General features: G+C 60.7%; 1 protein-coding gene across 1 annotated transcript; it reads left to right on the forward strand.

Moving 5' to 3' along the window:
• The first annotated feature begins 4,356 nt into the window (after positions 1–4,356).
• CALY (calcyon neuron specific vesicular protein) lies at positions 4,357–13,091 on the forward strand. The gene is made up of 7 exons (XM_062215148.1): positions 4,357–4,420; positions 10,514–10,668; positions 11,218–11,328; positions 12,171–12,284; positions 12,510–12,770; positions 12,825–12,926; positions 13,014–13,091. Exons 2-7 carry the CDS (start codon positions 10,534–10,536, stop codon positions 13,089–13,091), a joined length of 801 nt encoding a protein of 266 aa, XP_062071132.1. The 5' UTR covers positions 4,357–4,420; positions 10,514–10,533.
• Positions 13,092–16,965: the final 3,874 nt, after the last annotated feature.

Consider the following 16,965-nt stretch of genomic DNA (forward strand, 5'->3'; position numbering starts at 1 on the left):
TGAGGCCAAGGACAGGAGCTGGGCTGGGCCTCCTGCCCCGCGGCCACGTGCAGATGGGACCTGGGTTGTCGCCGTCGCCCAGGCCTCAGACCCCCGGGGTTCCCTTTGGTGGCTCTTCTGTTTGGAGCGGGGCCAGAGGACCGCGGTCCGCCTCTCCAGACTTTGGTGCAAATCCTGGCCCTGCTCCCTGATAATGGCAGTGGTGGGGTGGGAGTCTTTTGTCACAGGAAGGAGTGGGAACAGGGAGGGGGCAGGTGGAGTTTGTTTATTTTCAGCTCATTTCCGGGGGAGGGGGGGAGCAACTTTTAAAACTATGTGTTGTGAATAAAATTGTTTTTGAAAATCAATGTCACTCAGCTAAAAACAATGACAGGCTGAGGAGAAAAGCAGGAGCCAGGGCAGAGATCACAAACCCCCAAGAGCAATACTGTGGCAATCATCTCCTGGGTGGAGGCTTTAATATTTTAATGAGAGGGCAGTTTAGGTGGGGAAGATCTGGCTTAAACTGGTTTCTTCCAGCTGTAGCTCCCTGGGGGCATGTTGCAAGACCTGGACTCTGACAAACAAGCTCCAGGCAGTGTGCACTCAGCCTGCCCCAGACTCTGCCCTGATCCAGAGCCCCCTTTTGCCTAAGGTGCACTCTTGTAATCACATACCTGCTAAGGAACGGTATTCAAAATGTAGGAAGAACTCTTAAAACTCACCACGAAGAAAACCAACAACCCAGTTCATGGGTGGGTAAAAGATCTGAACACACCCTTCTCCAAAGATGACACATGGGAACCACGGGGTCATTTGTCACCAGGAAGCACAAAAGTAGCACCGATTAAAATGGCCAGAATTCTCAAGCTGACAACCAGACAAGGGTAGGCAGCAAGAGACACTTTCATTTCAAGATTGAAAAGCAACTTTGGAAGACATTTGCAGACAGAAACCCAACACACACGTACTATTGTGGGATGGAGGCTGCTACCAGGTGTGGAGGGGAGGTTCTTTTCCTCAGCCTGTAAGGAGTAAGTTGAGTCAAAATAAAGAAACTAAGGCTAATGTTAACTGCATTTTTCTGCTTCTGTATAATAGCTAAGCTTGCAAGACATGTGCTATCTTTAGAGAACAAAGAAAAATGAAAAGCCTCTAACCCTTATCCTGTTGAGACATACCAGGGTCTTGTTGCCACCCCCGTCCTGATGGAATTTTCCTAAGCCCCTTATCCTGCCATGCTCACCGATGCCTCCCCCTTCCCTGCTTACTTGAGCTGTTTACTTAAGCTAATAAGGAAAGAAGAAAAACCGCAGAGCACGGACAGCCCGTACCACCCCCGCCCTGCTCGCCTTAGCTGATAAGAAGAAACTGCCCGCGACCCCCATCCCAAGCCCCTTACCTAGTAACCATTAACATATCCAATAAAATTGTAACACAACTTTTATCTTGCCCAATAGGATTGTAACATAACTAAGTATGCTAATGCTGTGGTTTTAAGCTTTAAATACTCTGTGAAGCTATTGTTCTGGGCCGTTCTCTCCCCCTCTGCACCTTACCAGAGGGTGCTGCTGAGACGGTCCATTTGCAAATGAAATAAACTTTCCTCTTGCCTTTTGCATCGATTGGAGTGGAGTCTGTGTTTCTGGGGGTCGCTCTGTAGGACACCTGGCTCAGGGGTCTTACAAGCCTAGTATAGAAACAATTTGCAAAGAGGCAGAAACTGACCGGCGCCGTGGCTCAACAGACTAATCCTCCGCCTTGCGGCGCCAGCACACTGGGTTCTAGTCCCGGTTGCCCCTCTTCCAGGCCAGCTCTCTGCTATGGCCCGGGAGTGCAGTGGAGGATGGCCCAAGTGCTTGGGCCCTGCGCTCCTGGCTTCAGATCAGCGCGATGCGCCGGCCGCAGTGGCCATTGGAGGGTGAACCAATGGCAAAAAAAAAAAAAAAAAAAAAAAAAAAAGGAAAACCTGTCTCTCTCTCTCTCACTATCCACTCTGCCTGTCAAAAAAAAAAAAAAAAGGCAGAAACTTTTACTGACAGAAAAGCGCCTGGTCGAGAGGAGCCCAGGTGGAGTGCCCGAGCGGACGCTGGCTTTGCAGAAGCGCCAGGGTTTGAAGGCGTTACTGTCTGCTCACCGGGTCATCCTGTGGGGGTGCCCACTGGACAGGGGTTCACATTCCCATGTTGACTGGCTTGGGGCTCATGGAGATGGGGGGTCTCCTGGGGACAGCTCCCTCTGTTAGGAAACTGGTGCAGTTTTATCTGTGGCATGATCTACACCCTGACTTACCAGTGTCAAGCTCCATCCCCATCCTAATGGGATTCACTGCTCCTGCTTCCCTGCCCGCCTTCGGGCAAAGTTTTAAAAGGGCCTGTTCCTGGCTCTCTAGGCTCTTCTCATCTGCTCTGCTCTCCTCCTCTCATCTCTCTTCTCTCTGCTCTATCTTCTCTCCTCACTAGCTCCTCTCCACTCTCTCTCTCTCTCTCTCTCATACTCTCTTTCTCTCTCTTTTTCCCTCTTTGCCCATTTCCTCCGGTCTGCTGGAGGAATACATCCCCCAATACATCCTTTCCCTTACTCCAGTGTCTTGTGTGTTTTGTGAAGGCCTAATAGAAATAGATAACACCCTCCCCTGCCAGCTCTGGGTGAGACTACACCCACCCTGGGGGAGTAACTTAAAGCCGCAGGCCACACGTGCTGCACAAGAAGCTACGGTGGGGGAGAAGCCGCCGGTCTGGAGACAGCTTTCCAGCCACAGCGGGCAGCCTGCTCTGCAGGACATTCTACCTGCGCCTGAGGGACCGCAGACCCCAGCCCCACTGGACGGCATTGGTCCTGACCCTTGGGGTGTGGTTATCTTCAAAAACAGGGTCTTTTAAAAAATCATTAAGTTAACTTGAGGTCATTATAAACAGAGGACACAGACACACACAGTGCACGGCCCATGAGGCCACGGAGAGGTCTCAGGGGACAATAAGGCTGACTCGGTCCCCACGCCAGGCCCCTGGGTCTGGGGCTTGGTCACACAGCCTGACTCCACTGCTGAACGTGGAGAAGCTGCAGGGAACACAAAACAGTGCACACCTTGGCAAAGCTCTTCAAATTTATTCACTTATTTTCATTTTGTTGAAAGGCAGAGATTGAGACAAAGAGTTCCCCATCTGCTGGTTCATGTCCTAGAAAACCACACAGCAGGGGCGGGGCCAGGCCTAAGCCGGGGGCTGGGCACTCAGCCCAGGTCTCCCAGGTCGGTGTGGTGTGGTGTGGTGTGGTGGCAGCGGCCGAGCACTGGAGCCATCCCTGCTGCCCCCGGGGTGTGTGTGGGTGGGCAGGAAGCTGTGGCTGCGACTCAGGAGCCCCAAGCAGTGGCCTCACCACTGAGCAGAACACGCACCCGAGGACAGCTTTTCTTACCTCATACAGTTAAATGTGGGGGCCGGCGCTGTGGCACAGCTGCTTAAGCCTCTGCCGGCAGCTCCTGCATCCCATATGGTTGCCAGTTCAAGTCCCAGCTGCTCCACTTCTGATCCTTTTAAAAAATGAGAACACATGTCCACTCAAGACTTGGACAGCTTGGGGCTGGCGCTGTAGCGTATCTGGTAAAGCCGCCACCTGCAGCGCTGACATCCCATATGGCCACCGGTTTGAATCCCAGCTGTTCCACTTCTGTTGCTGCTCCCTGCTAACGGAAGATAGTCCAAGTCCTTGGGCACCTGCCACCGACATGGGAGACCCAGATGAAGCTCCCGACTCCTGGCCGTTGCAGTCATCTGGAGAGTGAACCAGAGATGGAAGACTCTCTTTCTCTGACTCCCAAATAAAATTTTAAAAAGACTTGAACAGGAAAGTGGACAGCAATAGCACAAACAACCAGCAAACCTGGAGGCACTCCACACACCTGTGGACGGGTGATGGACAGCGGGATTCTAGCCAACAGCAAGAAGCAATGAACAACCAACACGGCCCTGAGCCCTCCCCGCCAGGCGGATCCTGGGGGCCACAGGTGTGCCTGCAGGAAGCTCAGCACTCACTCAGCAACCAAGCAGGCGCCCGGTGCTCCAGGACCAGGGAGGATGAGCTCCCAGCCAGGGCAGGGGTCATCCCCCACGCTGACCTTCGCCAGCCTCAGGGGCGGACAGGGCAAGGACAGGGGCGATCGGGGGCGCCCCAGACCCTGGGCCTGGGCTCAGCCGCTCAGGGTAAGAGTGTGGACCGCAGGCGCGCAGCAGGTGAGGGTCAGGCTTGGCCGGGCCGCGTAGTAGGGGCGCGCGGCCCGCTGCAGGCGCCCAGGTCCCTCCTCCAGCCGCGTCTCCATGGCAACCGCAGCCTCGGTCTCGCGGCCTCAGCCCCTCCCCCTCCCCTCCTGCTTCGAACCGTCTGGAACCGCAGCCTCGTCCCGCCGCCACCGCGTCCTGCAGCAGCTGCCGCTGGGCCGCCTGTGAGCCATCTCCACCTTTCCCCTAGCGGAGCGGGGACGGCGGGGTCCGAGGGCGTGCGGGGCCGTGCGAGTGCGGGTGGGGGCGGGGAGCATTGCCGCGTGCATGCGTAGGGGCTGCATGTGGGGGTGCCTGTGTGTGGGCGCGACATATGGGGAGGGGGACACTGCCGCCGGCCGGCAGCCGCCCTCGGTCCGGCCAGCCACCTCCTCCTCCGGGCTTCCTGCCTGCTGGAGGCCGCGACAGCCCCGCTGCCCAGAGGTGGGAGCAGTGCCCCGCGTCCCGGGGCGTCAGGGGCCGCGGCGGCCGTGTGGGTCCAGCCGTGCTCAGAGCCGGCTGTCTGCCTGGTCCCCAGTCGCAGGCAGAGGGAAGAGGACCTGGGCCAGCCCCTCCATGGAGACCGAAGCCCCCTCCTCTAGCGCGGGCTCCGCCCCTGCGGGTCTGAGCGAGCCAGTGGGAGCGCGTCCGAGGCGCGCGGGTGACGCCCGCCCCGATCGGAGTCGCTGTGTGCCGAGGCGCGGGAGGAGGCGGTGGGGGCGCGGGCGGCTGGGCTGCGGGCGACCGCGTGACCGGGGGCAGGTGGCAGGAGGCCCGCAGGGGCGTTTGCCTATAGCCGGGGGTGGGGGGCGCGGGCACAGCGTCACCGCGGCTGTGCGTGAGCTGCTCCGCGACCCCCTTGACATCTCAGTGCGACGGTGGGCGTACCCCTGTTGGGGCTGCGGCGGGGCCCCCAGAGTTCAGGGGCGCGCGCTCCTGCGTCCTGCCCGCGCCGCCCGGGTAACGCCGCAGCGTGGGCGGGGTTCGCGCGAGAGCGAGTCCAGTACGCGAGTCCTGGAGTCTGGTCCGCACTGCGCGACCGTGCGTCCATCCACAGCCGCGCTCCCGCAGAGCCCGGGATGGGGCGCGGCCCGCAGCCACCGCACAGCGCACGCGGGGCCGATAAAAGGGCCCCGGGAGGCGTGGGGGTGCCGCGTTCCCGGAGCTCCGCGCCGGCCTCCCGGGTCCCCACGCCCCTGCGGCTTGGAAGGCGCCGCGTGCAGCCCCCGGCCCCTTCCCTCTGAAGGGTCTCCGGATCCTGCGTCGCCATAGAAACCGCGATGACGTAAAGTAGCCATCTGCAGAGCGGAGCTGTGGCCCGCAGGAGGCCGGCAGGACTCAGCCTTAGTGCGCACGCGCCGGGGAAGGCCCGGCTCCCGCTCGACGGCCCGCACCCCGCGGACCGACCAACCCCATCTCTTTTCCGCGATGGTCGCTGGGCCTTTCATCCCTGGGGCGGCTCCGCCGTGGTCTGCGACCCAGTGCCCGGAGTGGCTGGGCTTCAAGCTTCGACCAGTGGCCACCAAGTGCCCCGCAGACCCCTTCCCGCCAGGCAGAGCGTGGGGAGGGTGGGAGGGCAGGCGGGGTCCTAAGAGGTGGGGTTCGCATGCCGGGGAGGGGCCCCCTGTGCTGCGGTCCCACATCCCCTCCCCAACACCTCCCCAGCCTCAGCCGGTCCAGCCCCTGCTCCCACAGGCCTGTCCACACCTGCAAGGACCCCACCTGTCTTTCCTGGGGCTCACTCTTAAAGGGAGGCGCTCAAAGCAATGGAGATCACTCCCTCACAGCCGGAAGGAAACCCCAGGTGTCACCGACCCCTTCCTGCCTCCTGCTTCTGGTGGCCCCAGGTGCCCTCTGGCTTGGGGCCACGTCGCTGGGTCGCCCTGCACGCGCGCATGGCACTGTGCCCGCACGGTCACTTAGGACACCAGCTTTGGGCCAAGGCCACCTCCCCCAGGAAGTCCTCCCAGGGTCACATTCTCCAGGAGGGTGTCTTTCCTTCAATGCAGACGATTTCGCTTCTTCCTTTTTGGAAGGTTGTGCTTTTAAGATTCACTCATTTATGGGAAAGGCAGACCGCAGATCCTGCTTCACTGGTTCACGCCCCAGATGGCCACAACAGCCAGGGCTGAGCCGGGCCGAAGTTAGGGGCCAAGCCCTGGACTGCCCAGCAGCAGTAGAAGGGAGTTGGGTCAGACGCGGAGCAGCCGGGACCCAGGCCAGCGCTGGCCTCTGAAGGCAGAGTCTCCGTGAGCAGCCAGCAGCGAGGTCCCTGCACAGACACAGCCTTGGGCTCTGTCCCCTCAAGACGTCCTCACCTGTGTTCTCACCTGTGTGAGCTGTGACTCGGCGGTCCCGGGTCGCAGGTCTGGGTGCTGTGAGGGGTCAGTGTCGCAGGTCTGGGTGCTGTGAGTGTGGTCAGTGTCGCAGGTCTGGGTGCTGTGAGGGGTCAGTGTCGCAGGTCTGGGTGCTATGAGTGTGGTCAGTGTCGCAGGTCTGTGTGTGGTGTGGTCAGTGTCGCAGGTCTGGGTGCTGTGAGGGGTCAGTGTCGCAGGTCTGGGTGCTGTGAGTGTGGTCAGTGTCGCAGGTCTGGGTCCTGTGAGGGGTCAGTGTCGCAGGTCTGGGTGCTGTGAGTGTGGTCAGTGTCGCAGGTCTGGGTGCTGTGAGGGGTCAGTGTCGCAGGTCTGGGTGCTGTGAGTGTGGTCAGTGTCGCAGGTCTGGGTGCTGTGAGTGTGGTCAGTGTCGCAGGTCTGGGTGCTGTGAGTGGTCAGTGTCGCAGGTCTGGGTGCTGTGAGTGTGGTCAGTGTCGCAGGTCTGGGTGCTGTGAGGGGTCAGTGTCGCAGGTCTGGGTGCTGTGAGTGTGGTCAGTGTCGCAGGTGTGGGTGTGGTGTGGTCAGTGTCGCAGGTGTGGGTGTGGTGTGGTCAGTGTCGCAGGTCTGGGTGCTGTGAGGGGTCAGTGTCGCAGGTCTGGGTGCTGTGAGTGTGGTCAGTGTCGCAGGTCTGTGTGTGGTGTGGTCAGTGTCGCAGGTCTGGGTGCTGTGAGGGGTCAGTGTCGCAGGTGTGGGTGCTGTGTGGTCAGTGTCGCAGGTGTGGTGCTGTGGGTGTGGTCATTGTCACAGATCTGGGTGCTATGTGGTCAGTGTCTCACGTGGTCAGTGTCTCAGGTGGGTGCTGTGAGGGGTCAGGGTCGCAGGTCTGGGTGCTGTGTGGTCAGAGTCACAGGTGGGTGCTGTGAGGGGTCAGTGTCGCAGGTGTGGGTGTGGTATGGTCAGTGTCACAGGTGTGGGTATGGTGTGGTCAGTGTCGCAGGTCTGGGTGCTGTGAGTGGTCAGTGTCACAGGTCTGGGTGCTGTGTGGTCAGTGTCGCAGGTCTGGGTCCTGTGAGTGGTCAGTGTCGCAGGTCTGGGTGCTGTGAGTGTGGTCAGTGTCGCAGGTCTGGGTCCTGTGAGTGGTCAGTGTCGCAGGTCTGGGTGCTATGTGGTCAGTGTCACAGGTCTGGGTGCTGAGTGTGGTCAGTGTCGCAGGTCTGGGTGCTGTGTGGTCAGTGTCGCAGGTCTGGGTGCTGTGAGGGGTCAGTGTCGCAGGTCTGGGTGCTATGTGGTCAGTGTCACAGGTCTGGGTGCTATGTGGTCAGTGTCGCAGGTCTGGGTCCTGTGAGTGGTCAGTGTCGCAGGTCTGGGTGCTGTGAGTGTTCAGTGTTGCAGATCTGGGTGCTGTGAGTGGTCAGTGTCGCAGATCTGGGTGCTGTGAGTGGTCAGTGTCGCAGGTCTGGGTGCTGTGTGGTCAGTGTCACAGGTCTGGGTGCTGTGAGGGGTCAGTGTCGCAGGTCTGGGTGCTGTGAGTGTGGTCAGTGTCGCAGGTCTGGGTGCTGTGTGGTCAGTGTCGCAGGTCTGGGTGCTGTGAGTGGTCAGTGTCGCAGGTCTGGGTGCTGTGAGGGGTCAGTGTCGCAGGTCTGGGTGCTATGTGGTCAGGGTCGCAGGTGTGGTGTCAGTGTGGTCAGTGTCGCAGGTCTGGGTGCTGTGAGTGTTGTCAGTGTCGCAGGTCTGGGTGCTGTGAGTGGTCAGTGTCGCAGGTCTGGGTGCTGTGAATGTGGTCAGTGTTGCAGGTCTGGGTGCTGTGTGGTCAGGGTCGCAGGTCTGGGTCCTGTGAGTGGTCAGTGTCGCAGGTCTGTGTGTGGTGTGGTCAGTGTCGCAGGTCTGGGTCCTGTGAGGGGTCAGGGTCGCAGGTCTGGGTGCTGTGAGTGTTGTCAGTGTTGCAGGTCTGGGTGCTGTGAGTGTGGTCAGGGTCGCAGGTCTGGGTGCTGTGAGGGGTCAGTGTCGCAGGTCTGGGTGTTGTGTGGTCAGTGTCTCAGGTGGGTGCTGTGAGGGGTCAGTGTCGCAGGTGTGGGTGTGGTGTGGTCAGTGTCGCAGGTGTGGGTATGGTGTGGTCAGTGTCGCAGGTGGGAGCTGTGAGGGGTCAGTGTCACAGCTCTGGGTGCTGTGAGGGGTCAGTGTCGCAGGTCTGGGTGTGGTGTGAGTGGGATTTGCCTTGTCCCATTCCATGTGGACAGTGGTTGTATCAGGAGGTGGGTGCAGAGCCAGACAGAGCCTCCAGACACCTGCTCTTTTCTGAGATGTCCGTGTTTCTGTCCCCCTTTCCCGCATCCAGAATTACGGTCCTTGCAAGTTCATTCGAAAACTGAGACCTTGAAGGGACTTCCTGGTGCACAGGCATGGCTGGGGGTCTGTGGAGCCTGCAGGCTCCAGCTCATGCCGCCAGCGCCTCAGGGCCATCGCCGTGCAGGTCCAGCTCTTCTGCTGTGCCAGTTCCCGTCGTTGAGGGTTTGGTGCTGTTTACGTGGAATCTCTCAGATTTCTTTCTAGGCTTTTGTCAATGCCATAAAGACACAGAATTCATTGCTTGGTGCCTGGCCCCGCTCCCTGCTCTGCTCGCTTTCCAGTTCTTATCACCGTCTTCCGGACTGTCCACACACAGGGCTGTTCGCCTGTGGGCAGTGAGAGCATCCGTCCTGCTGGGGCCCAGGCTGGCCTCTCTGCCTCCGCACAGCATGGACTGAGACCTCGGCACCGGGATGGCACCCCTGTCCCTCCCCCGTGCTGAAGGCCGGGAGAGGCGCGTGCAGCAGCTTTGCTGTTGGCGCTCTTTCTTCAGGTTCAGGAGCATCTGCCCTTGGTGTGCCAAGATTTTTAAAACAGCAAGTGAGGGGCCGGCGCTGTGGCGCAGTAGGTTAATCTCCCGCCTGGGACGCCGGCATCCCATATGGGCGCCGATTCTAGTCCCAGCTGCTCCGCTTCCTATCCATCTCTCTGCTGTGGCCTGCGAAAGCAGAAGATGGCTCAAGCATGGGGAGACCCGGAAGGAGCTCATAGCTCCTGGTTTCAGATCAGCTCAGCTCCAACCGTTGCTGCCATTTGGGGAGTGATCTAGAAGATGGAAGATCCCCCCCACACACACACACACACTATATGTAACTCTACCTCTCAAATAAATAAATAAAATCTTTAAAAAAAAAAAATAGCAAGTGAGAGGCCAGTGCTGTGACCTGCCAGTTAAGCCACCTGCAACACCAGCATCCCATATGAGCATTGGTTCCAGTCCCAGCTGCTCCACTCTGATCCAGCTCTCTGCTAATGCACCTGGGAAAGCAATGGAGGATGGCCCAGGTGCTCAGGCCCCTGCACCCACATGGGGGACCCGGATGCAGTTCCTGGCTCCGGGCTTCATTCTGGCCCAGCCCTGGATGTTGTAGCCATTTGGGGAGTGAATCAGCAGATGGAAGATCTCTCCCTCTCCCCTCTGTAACTCTGCCTTTCAAATAAATAAATGAGTCCTTTTTAAAAACAGCCAGTGCACATTGAATCTTATCTAACACTTTTCCAACTCCTATTAAGATTGATCACGATGTGTCTTCATCCTGTCAATATGGTAAAAATACCTCCACTTTCAAAACACCCCCAGCCTGTCGGGGTGGGGCTCTTTGTATCTTTCTGGAACTGCCCTTGGAGTCTCTGCTCGGGTGTTTGTGGTTGGGGTTGGCCTGTGGTTTCCTCTGTCAGTCACTGGCCTGCACTGCTGAGGCCCAGGAGGTGGGCATTCAGGGAGGGACAGGAGGCCTTGGGCTGGCCTCCCCCAGCATGCTCAGAAGGTTGACCTGAGAGCCCACGGCCCACCCCCGTGCTGGCATGAGGAGCTGGGACCAGCCTGGGCTCGTCTGGCTCTGTGGCCAGCTGGCCTGGTGCTCTGAGGAGCCTGTGGTCAGTGACCTGTCTCTGGACCAGGACGAGGACCACCATCCACTATGGTGAAGCTCGGCTGCAGCTTCTCTGGGAAGCCAGGCAAAGACCCCGGAGACCAGGATGGGGCTTCCACAGACAGTGTCCCGCTGATAAGCCCCCTGGATGTCAGCCAGCTCCAGCCACCGTTCTCCGACCAGGTGAGGGGCCTGGGCTGGCGTGGGGGGGCGGTCCTCAGGCTCCCCTGGGAACAAGGGGGTATGGGTGAGGATTACTTAGATGTGGCCTCCTGGCCACCCGTCCCCATCTGGAGAGGAGTAAACTGGCCACGGTCGACCAAGGGGCTCTGGCCCAGCGTGGCCCTGTCTGGGTTGGGCCCGAGAGGGGCTCCTGGGGCAGATGACTGCAGAGGGGACCCTCAGCAGAAACTGGGGGGAAGCAGAGTACTGTCAGCTCAAGCCCAGCCTGGCCTGACCCAGGAAGGGCCCAGCTGCGGAGCCACTGAAGGGGAAGTTTCTGTGGGGGTGGCCGGCAAGCAGGCAGGGGCCCAGCACTCTGGCTGGGCACCTGCAGGCAGGCAGCGTCCACCTTCCTTGGCTTCGGTCTTAGCTGCCGGGGTCCTCCAGGCCACGCAGCCATCCTCACAGTCACTGTCACAGAGCAGACCCCGGTTACCTTCCCCTGTCCAGTTTAGGACTCCTGGGTCCTGGCCAGCTGCCCAGCAAGGCTGTGGCCATCTCTTTCCAAAGGTGGTCATCAAGACACAGACAGAGTACCAGCTGTCCTCGGACCAGGCCAAGAAGTTCCCAGACCTGGAGGGCCAGAAGCTGGCCTGCAGCCACCCGGACGATGGGCGTAAGGTAACCACACACAGCTGCCCACAGTGGGGTCAGCACCATGCAGACTGTGGGCGCCCAGGCTCCAGCCAGGCAGCCGGTCACTCTGTCCAGAGGTTGGCCTTGCAGCACCAGCCAACTATGAGCTGTCCAGCAGTTCTGGGGCTGTGACGAGGGAGCTGTGCGTGCCCCTTCCTGGGAGGTAGCCGTCTGTCCACTGTCCACTGTCCGTCCTGGGGGCGAGGGGCGTCCTGTGAGGTGCTGTGAGCCTGTCCTGCAGAACGCGTGGCAGATACCTGCCCTCATTCCCCTTCTCTCTCTCTTCACCTCTCCAGTGAGGGCCTTAATCTGTTTACCTTTAAAAAATCTGAAAAGCAGACGGACAGACAGAGCCCCCGTCTGCTGGCCCACTCCCCACGTGCCTGTAGCGGCCAGGCTGAAGCCAGGACCCAGGGACTCAGCCCGTCTCCCACGTGGGTGGGCCACTACTGCCTCGGGCGTGTGCGTCAGCAGGAAGCCGGAGCCGGGACTCGGTGGCCAGGTGGTGGCGCTCAGCGGGTGCTGAAGCCTGCACCTGCTGTAGCGGACTCTGCCTTCGCCTGTGAAGCAGGGCTCACGGGGCGGGGCTGTGGTCAGGGGCACGGATGCTCCCAGGGTGCGACCCCCTCGCCACACTGGGGCCCACGCAGAGGAGCCCCCGGAGTGCCTGCATGCCTTGCACCTGGGGCGCAGGTGCCAGGACCCCAGGCCCTGAGGAGAGGGATCCTGGACGCTGGGCCCTGGCTGACCTCAGGGCTGTGGTTGGGGCACCAAGACTTGGGGGGGCTGCCTCCCAGAGCTGAGGGCCATCCCACCCCTACCCCCAGCTGCCCACAGCGCGGATGATCGCCTTCGCCATGGCGCTCCTGGGTTGCGTCCTGATCATGTACAAGGCCATCTGGTACGACCAGTTCACCTGCCCCGACGGCTTCCTGCTCCGGGTGAGTGGGCAGTGGCATTAAGGTCGCTTCTCTGGGGGAATTTTGAGATTTCAGCCTCCTGTGAATCAGAAGTTGGAAGCACAGGCCGACAAGGGTGAGGGCGGGAGCCCCTGTCTACACTGCCTGGGGCAGGCACCCAGCCCACAAGACGGCCCTGAAGGGGTCAGGTCGGGAGGGTGCGCCCTGCACCCGCAGGGGTCCCGCGCTGATTGGCCGCTTCTGCAGCACAAGATCTGCACGCCGCTGACGCTGGAGATGTACTACACGGAGATGGACCCCGAGCGCCACCGCAGCATCCTAGCGGCCATCGGCGCCTACCCGCTGAGCCGCAAGCACGGCACGGAGGTGCCACTGCCGTGGGCCGAGAACCCGCGCGCCCCCAAGGAGCCCCGCAAGGCGCCCACCGTGGCGGCGAAAGCGGCGGCCACGGAGCCACCCGGGAAGACCCAGGCCAAGGGCGGGGAGGCAGCGGCGGCGCGGCCAACGGTGGGGAGCGTGGCGCCCCCGCGCCCACAGTAAGGCCTCCGCCCGCCCCGGTAGGTGCCCGCGGCCCGCCGGGCTCCCGCCCCAGTTCTGAGCCCAGAGCCCTCCTCCCCTGCCCAGGACCGACACCCAGGGTGCCTCCGCGTGCAGATGCATGAGGTGGGAGGAGGGAACTGCGGGGGGGCACTGGTGTCCGGGGGTGGGGGCAGTGGCTCCCGCCTCACAGCCCCGTCCGTCTCTTCACAGTGCCCCAGCTCCTGTGACCAGCACATCGTCCCATCCCCCCCACCCCGCGTTGTGCCCCTGTCCCTGAGCACCCGCTGAAGCCCCCGCTCCCTGTGGGCCTCTGGCTCTCTTGCTTTTCTGTAAGTAAAGAATCATGTTCATCTGCTCCTTCCTCTTCCCATCCTCACCTCGCGTGGCTCCCGCAGGTGCAGACCCTGAACAGCCTGGAGGGGGCTGGACCAGCCCTGGGAGCAGGGAGGATGGGGTCTGCTGTGCTGACCCTGACTCCTCCCCAGCCTGGCCACCGTCCACCTGGTGCTGGGCCTGGCACCCTCCTCCCCGTGGGACAGGGGTGGGCGTCTGCTGCAGCTCCCGCCCCCACAGATGTGACTGCCGCGTGGAGAGATGAGTGTGTGCTGCCTCAGGGTGGGGAGGGAGGCGTCTCAGGGGCAGGCACCCCCAGAGCTGAGTTCTGCAGGGGACGGGTTCCATGGGGATCTTCCCTCTGCCATCGGAGCCAACCTGTGGCTCTGGGAGACCTCAGCTCCGTCTCCTGCCTGGGGGGCTGGGCAGGATGTGGGCTTCCTCTGCTTGGTCCCACCTGGGATGAGGTGGGCTTGGGCCTTGGGTCGAGGGCTCAGTGGGAGAGGGTCTCCCCGGGTTGTCACGGGCCAGAGGTGGGGCTGGTGTTTCTTGCATTGCACAGTGAAGACGCAGGGGGCTCAACATCAAGGGTGGCGCACCCCACACGCTCTCTGGGGGTCCTCATCCTAGCATGGAACTCAGGGTGTTTCCCGCGATGTCCGCAGCCGTCCAGAGCCTCTGACCTGCGCTTCTCTCTGAGCTCCCGGGGTGGTGGCCATCTCTGGGTCCCGGTTGGGGAGCTCAGGGCTCACTGCCGAGGTACACACATGGTGCCCAGGAAGCAGGCAGATGCTGTACCGAGACATTGTGGGCAGAAGCTGGCCAAGCATCAGGCTTAGGGGAGGCCTGGCCACCCAGTCCACACCATGTGCTTCCTGCTGGGCCAGGGAGCAGCAAGGAGTGACCGCAGGGACCTAGAGGGGCAGCTGAAAGTTAAGGCAGAGAGAGCTTGCACTGTTGAGATGGAATTAAAATGCAACTCTCCCCTTTTATTCTTGTAACATTTTGCAATGATTTCAGATTTGCAGAAACCCTGTAATTACATGAAGTCCCGTGTGCCCCTCATGGCAACTCCCAGTGGTTCTGCTCTGTCATCTTGCCACCCATCCCTCAGTGTTACCAACTGTTCAACCACCTGTCGTCTGTCACCTATGACCTGTGTTCCGTCTTCTGGCCATCATTCCTCTAACAATTTTCTGAGCCAATTAAGAGAAGTAACTTCTTCACCCTACATGCTTCAGTGCTGAAGGGCAGCAAAACCAGGGATTGAGCGTTGACACAACACCATAACCAGGGATTGAGCCATAACCATAACCATAACCATAACCATAACCAGAGAATTAGCCTTGGCACAACACTAACCAGGGATTGAGCCATAACCATAACCATAACCATAGAATTAGCCTTGGCACAACACTAACCAGGGATTGAACATTGACACAACACCGTAACCAGAGAATTAGCCTTGACACAACACCGTGACCAGGGATTGAGCTTTGACACTACACCATAACCAGAGAGTTAGCCTTGACACAACACCGTAACCAGAGAATTAGCCTTGACACAACACCAGGGATTGAGCTTTGACACTACACCATAACCAGAGAATTAGCCTTGACACAATACTGTAACTGATGCTCCCTGTCCACACTTTGTCAGTTGTCCCAGCTATGTCCTTTGTAGCCCTCCCCTGAGAAGGATGTCTGGTCCAGGATGCCAGCTTCATCCGCTGCCTTGGGCTCCTCCTGCTGCCCTTCCTGACCCCAAGCTGTGCAACCTGTGGCCAGCGGTCATGCACCAGAGCCGGGACCCTGTCCTGATGGCCGCTTGCCCAAGGTGGCTTCTTCGGAGGCTTTCCCCTTGTAAGCACGGATCAGGACACTGCGGGTAACCACCCCCAGCAGCTGTCGCATCCCCCGGCCGGTCCTGTGTGAGCCAGCCATTGTGTTTTCCGAGTGGTGATTCTCCAACTTCCTTATCTTCTCTGCATCTGCTGGTCTACATGCTCTCAATGACCACAAGGAACGAGAAAACCCTTTCTCCCTCTCATCTGTGTGCTCCTTTTTGTGTAACCCACAGATCCCTGCTCCATGTAGTGGGTTGAGAATCAGTTACTGTCACTTTAGAAAATGTTTATTTTGATTTGAAAGGCAGAGAGACAGACAGGTTCACTCCCCAGCAACCTCTAGGAGAGAGCCTCTGGCTGGTGGCCTCAGACCAGACGCCCTGGACCCTGGCAGATGCAGGAGAGCCCTCTGGTGGCTTGGGGGAGGAATGTAGCCAGAGCCACAATGCCTGGACAGAGCCCAGCCAGCGGGAGGGGCCCTGAGCTGTCCCTGGAAGTCCTATGAACCCCTGAGGCCTCCTGTAGGACTCCAGGCCACTCCCGCAGGAGCCAGCCCGGGACAGTCCCGGGGGCTGCTGGTGCCTGGCAGCCCTTCATCCCCACGCCACACCAGGACCTACAGGCCCAGTCTGCTGTGGACATTCCCAGGCTGGGGGTGATGAGGTGTCCCCCGTGTGTTTGGGAGAGAAGGTGCAGGTAGGATGTGGCCCATCAGATCCCCTGAGCTGCATGGGAGCTGGGGTGGAGTAGCCAGGGTGGGTGCTGGGCAGAGGTAGATCTGCCCACACAGCCAGGGTGGGTACTGGGGCACTGGGCTCACACGGCCAGGCTGAGTGCTGGGGGCACTGGGCCCACACAGGGCCTGGGTGCAGCCGGGCTCCAGGCTGCAGGGACAGGGCTCAGTTGGAGCGCTGGCTGCAGCCCAGCTTCCAGCTTGTGTGCTCTGGGTGCCCACTCCCATGCCTGGCCCTGCCACCCATGCCCATTTGGGAGCCCAGAGGGAACCCCCAGCTTCTGCTTTCTGTGTGGCCCAGTCCCAGCCACAGAGATCGAAGCCTCAGGCTGTCCCCAGCCCCTTCAGCTCTCTCTCCTGAGACATCAGGTGCAGGGAGCACTCAAACAAATCCTAGAGCTCCAAAGCCTCCCCTGCAGGCCCTGAGTCCCCTAGGAGCAGCAGAACCCCTCTACCAGCCCAGCCCCCAAGTGTACAGGAGCCCCAGGCCTCACGCCAGCCAGGGGTTGGCACCCGCTCCCGGTCTCCCTGGGGGCCTTCGACCTCTGCAGCACCAGACCTCAGGCTGGATCGCCTGCACGTGTGCAGGTGGGCAGATTGAGGCCGGGGGCCACCCTTCCCCATAGTGGGTCCAGCCTGTATGCCAAGGGCAGCGCTCAGAGGGGTCTCCAGCTGGGGGCAGTGCTTAGCAGGGTCTCTCCCACGCTCCCTGCCACGTCCACAGCACCCTCAGAGCCAACCACCCCTACGGAGCCCCGCAGGCTGCGGAGATGCAGGGACACCGCGGAGGTGGCAGGGCTGTGGGCCGGGAGGCGCAAGCAGGATCTGCTGCGGGACTCGGGGTGCGGGAGGGCGAGGGGAAGTGGAGAATGGCGGCCAGCTAGGGCGCGGGGGGGGGCCGATGGGCGGGGCCAGGTCAGAGGGGAGGGGCGTGGACTCAGGGCCTTTAGCTGACTGTGGCATTCCTGGAAGATCCGTCGCTGTGGAGGGGCGAGGCTTCGTCCCTGGAGGTGAACTTGGGCAGAGGCCGGGGCTGAAGTGCACCCCTTCCTGGCCTCACCTGAGCTGTGTCTGCAGGGCCAGCAGGGGCAGCCCGACAGTTAACAAGTCAGGCCGGAGCAAGGGGCTGCAGTGGGGCTCCTCCTGGCACAGCATCAGCCCGGAGCCGCCTGCGTCTCCACAGCTCACAGATGGCCAAGGCACAGGACTTGCTCCAGGTGGCTGGGAACATGAGCCAGGCAGCAAAAAGG

The sequence above is a fragment of the Lepus europaeus genome, chromosome 17 (genome assembly GCF_033115175.1).
Source record: "Lepus europaeus isolate LE1 chromosome 17, mLepTim1.pri, whole genome shotgun sequence".
NCBI classification, from domain to species: Eukaryota; Metazoa; Chordata; class Mammalia; order Lagomorpha; family Leporidae; genus Lepus; species Lepus europaeus.

Excerpts from the sequence above, each read along its gene's own strand:
- CALY (XM_062215148.1), top strand. The coding sequence starts at position 10,534 with ATGGTGAAGCTCGGCTGCAGCTTCTCTGGGAAGCCAGGCAAAGACCCC. Across the intron at positions 12,771-12,824 it reads CAGCGGCGGCGCGGCCAACG|GTGCCCGCGGCCCGCCGGGC; the intron begins GTGGGGAGCGTG and ends CCGCCCCGGTAG. Across the intron at positions 12,927-13,013 it reads TCCGCGTGCAGATGCATGAG|TGCCCCAGCTCCTGTGACCA; the intron begins GTGGGAGGAGGG and ends GTCTCTTCACAG.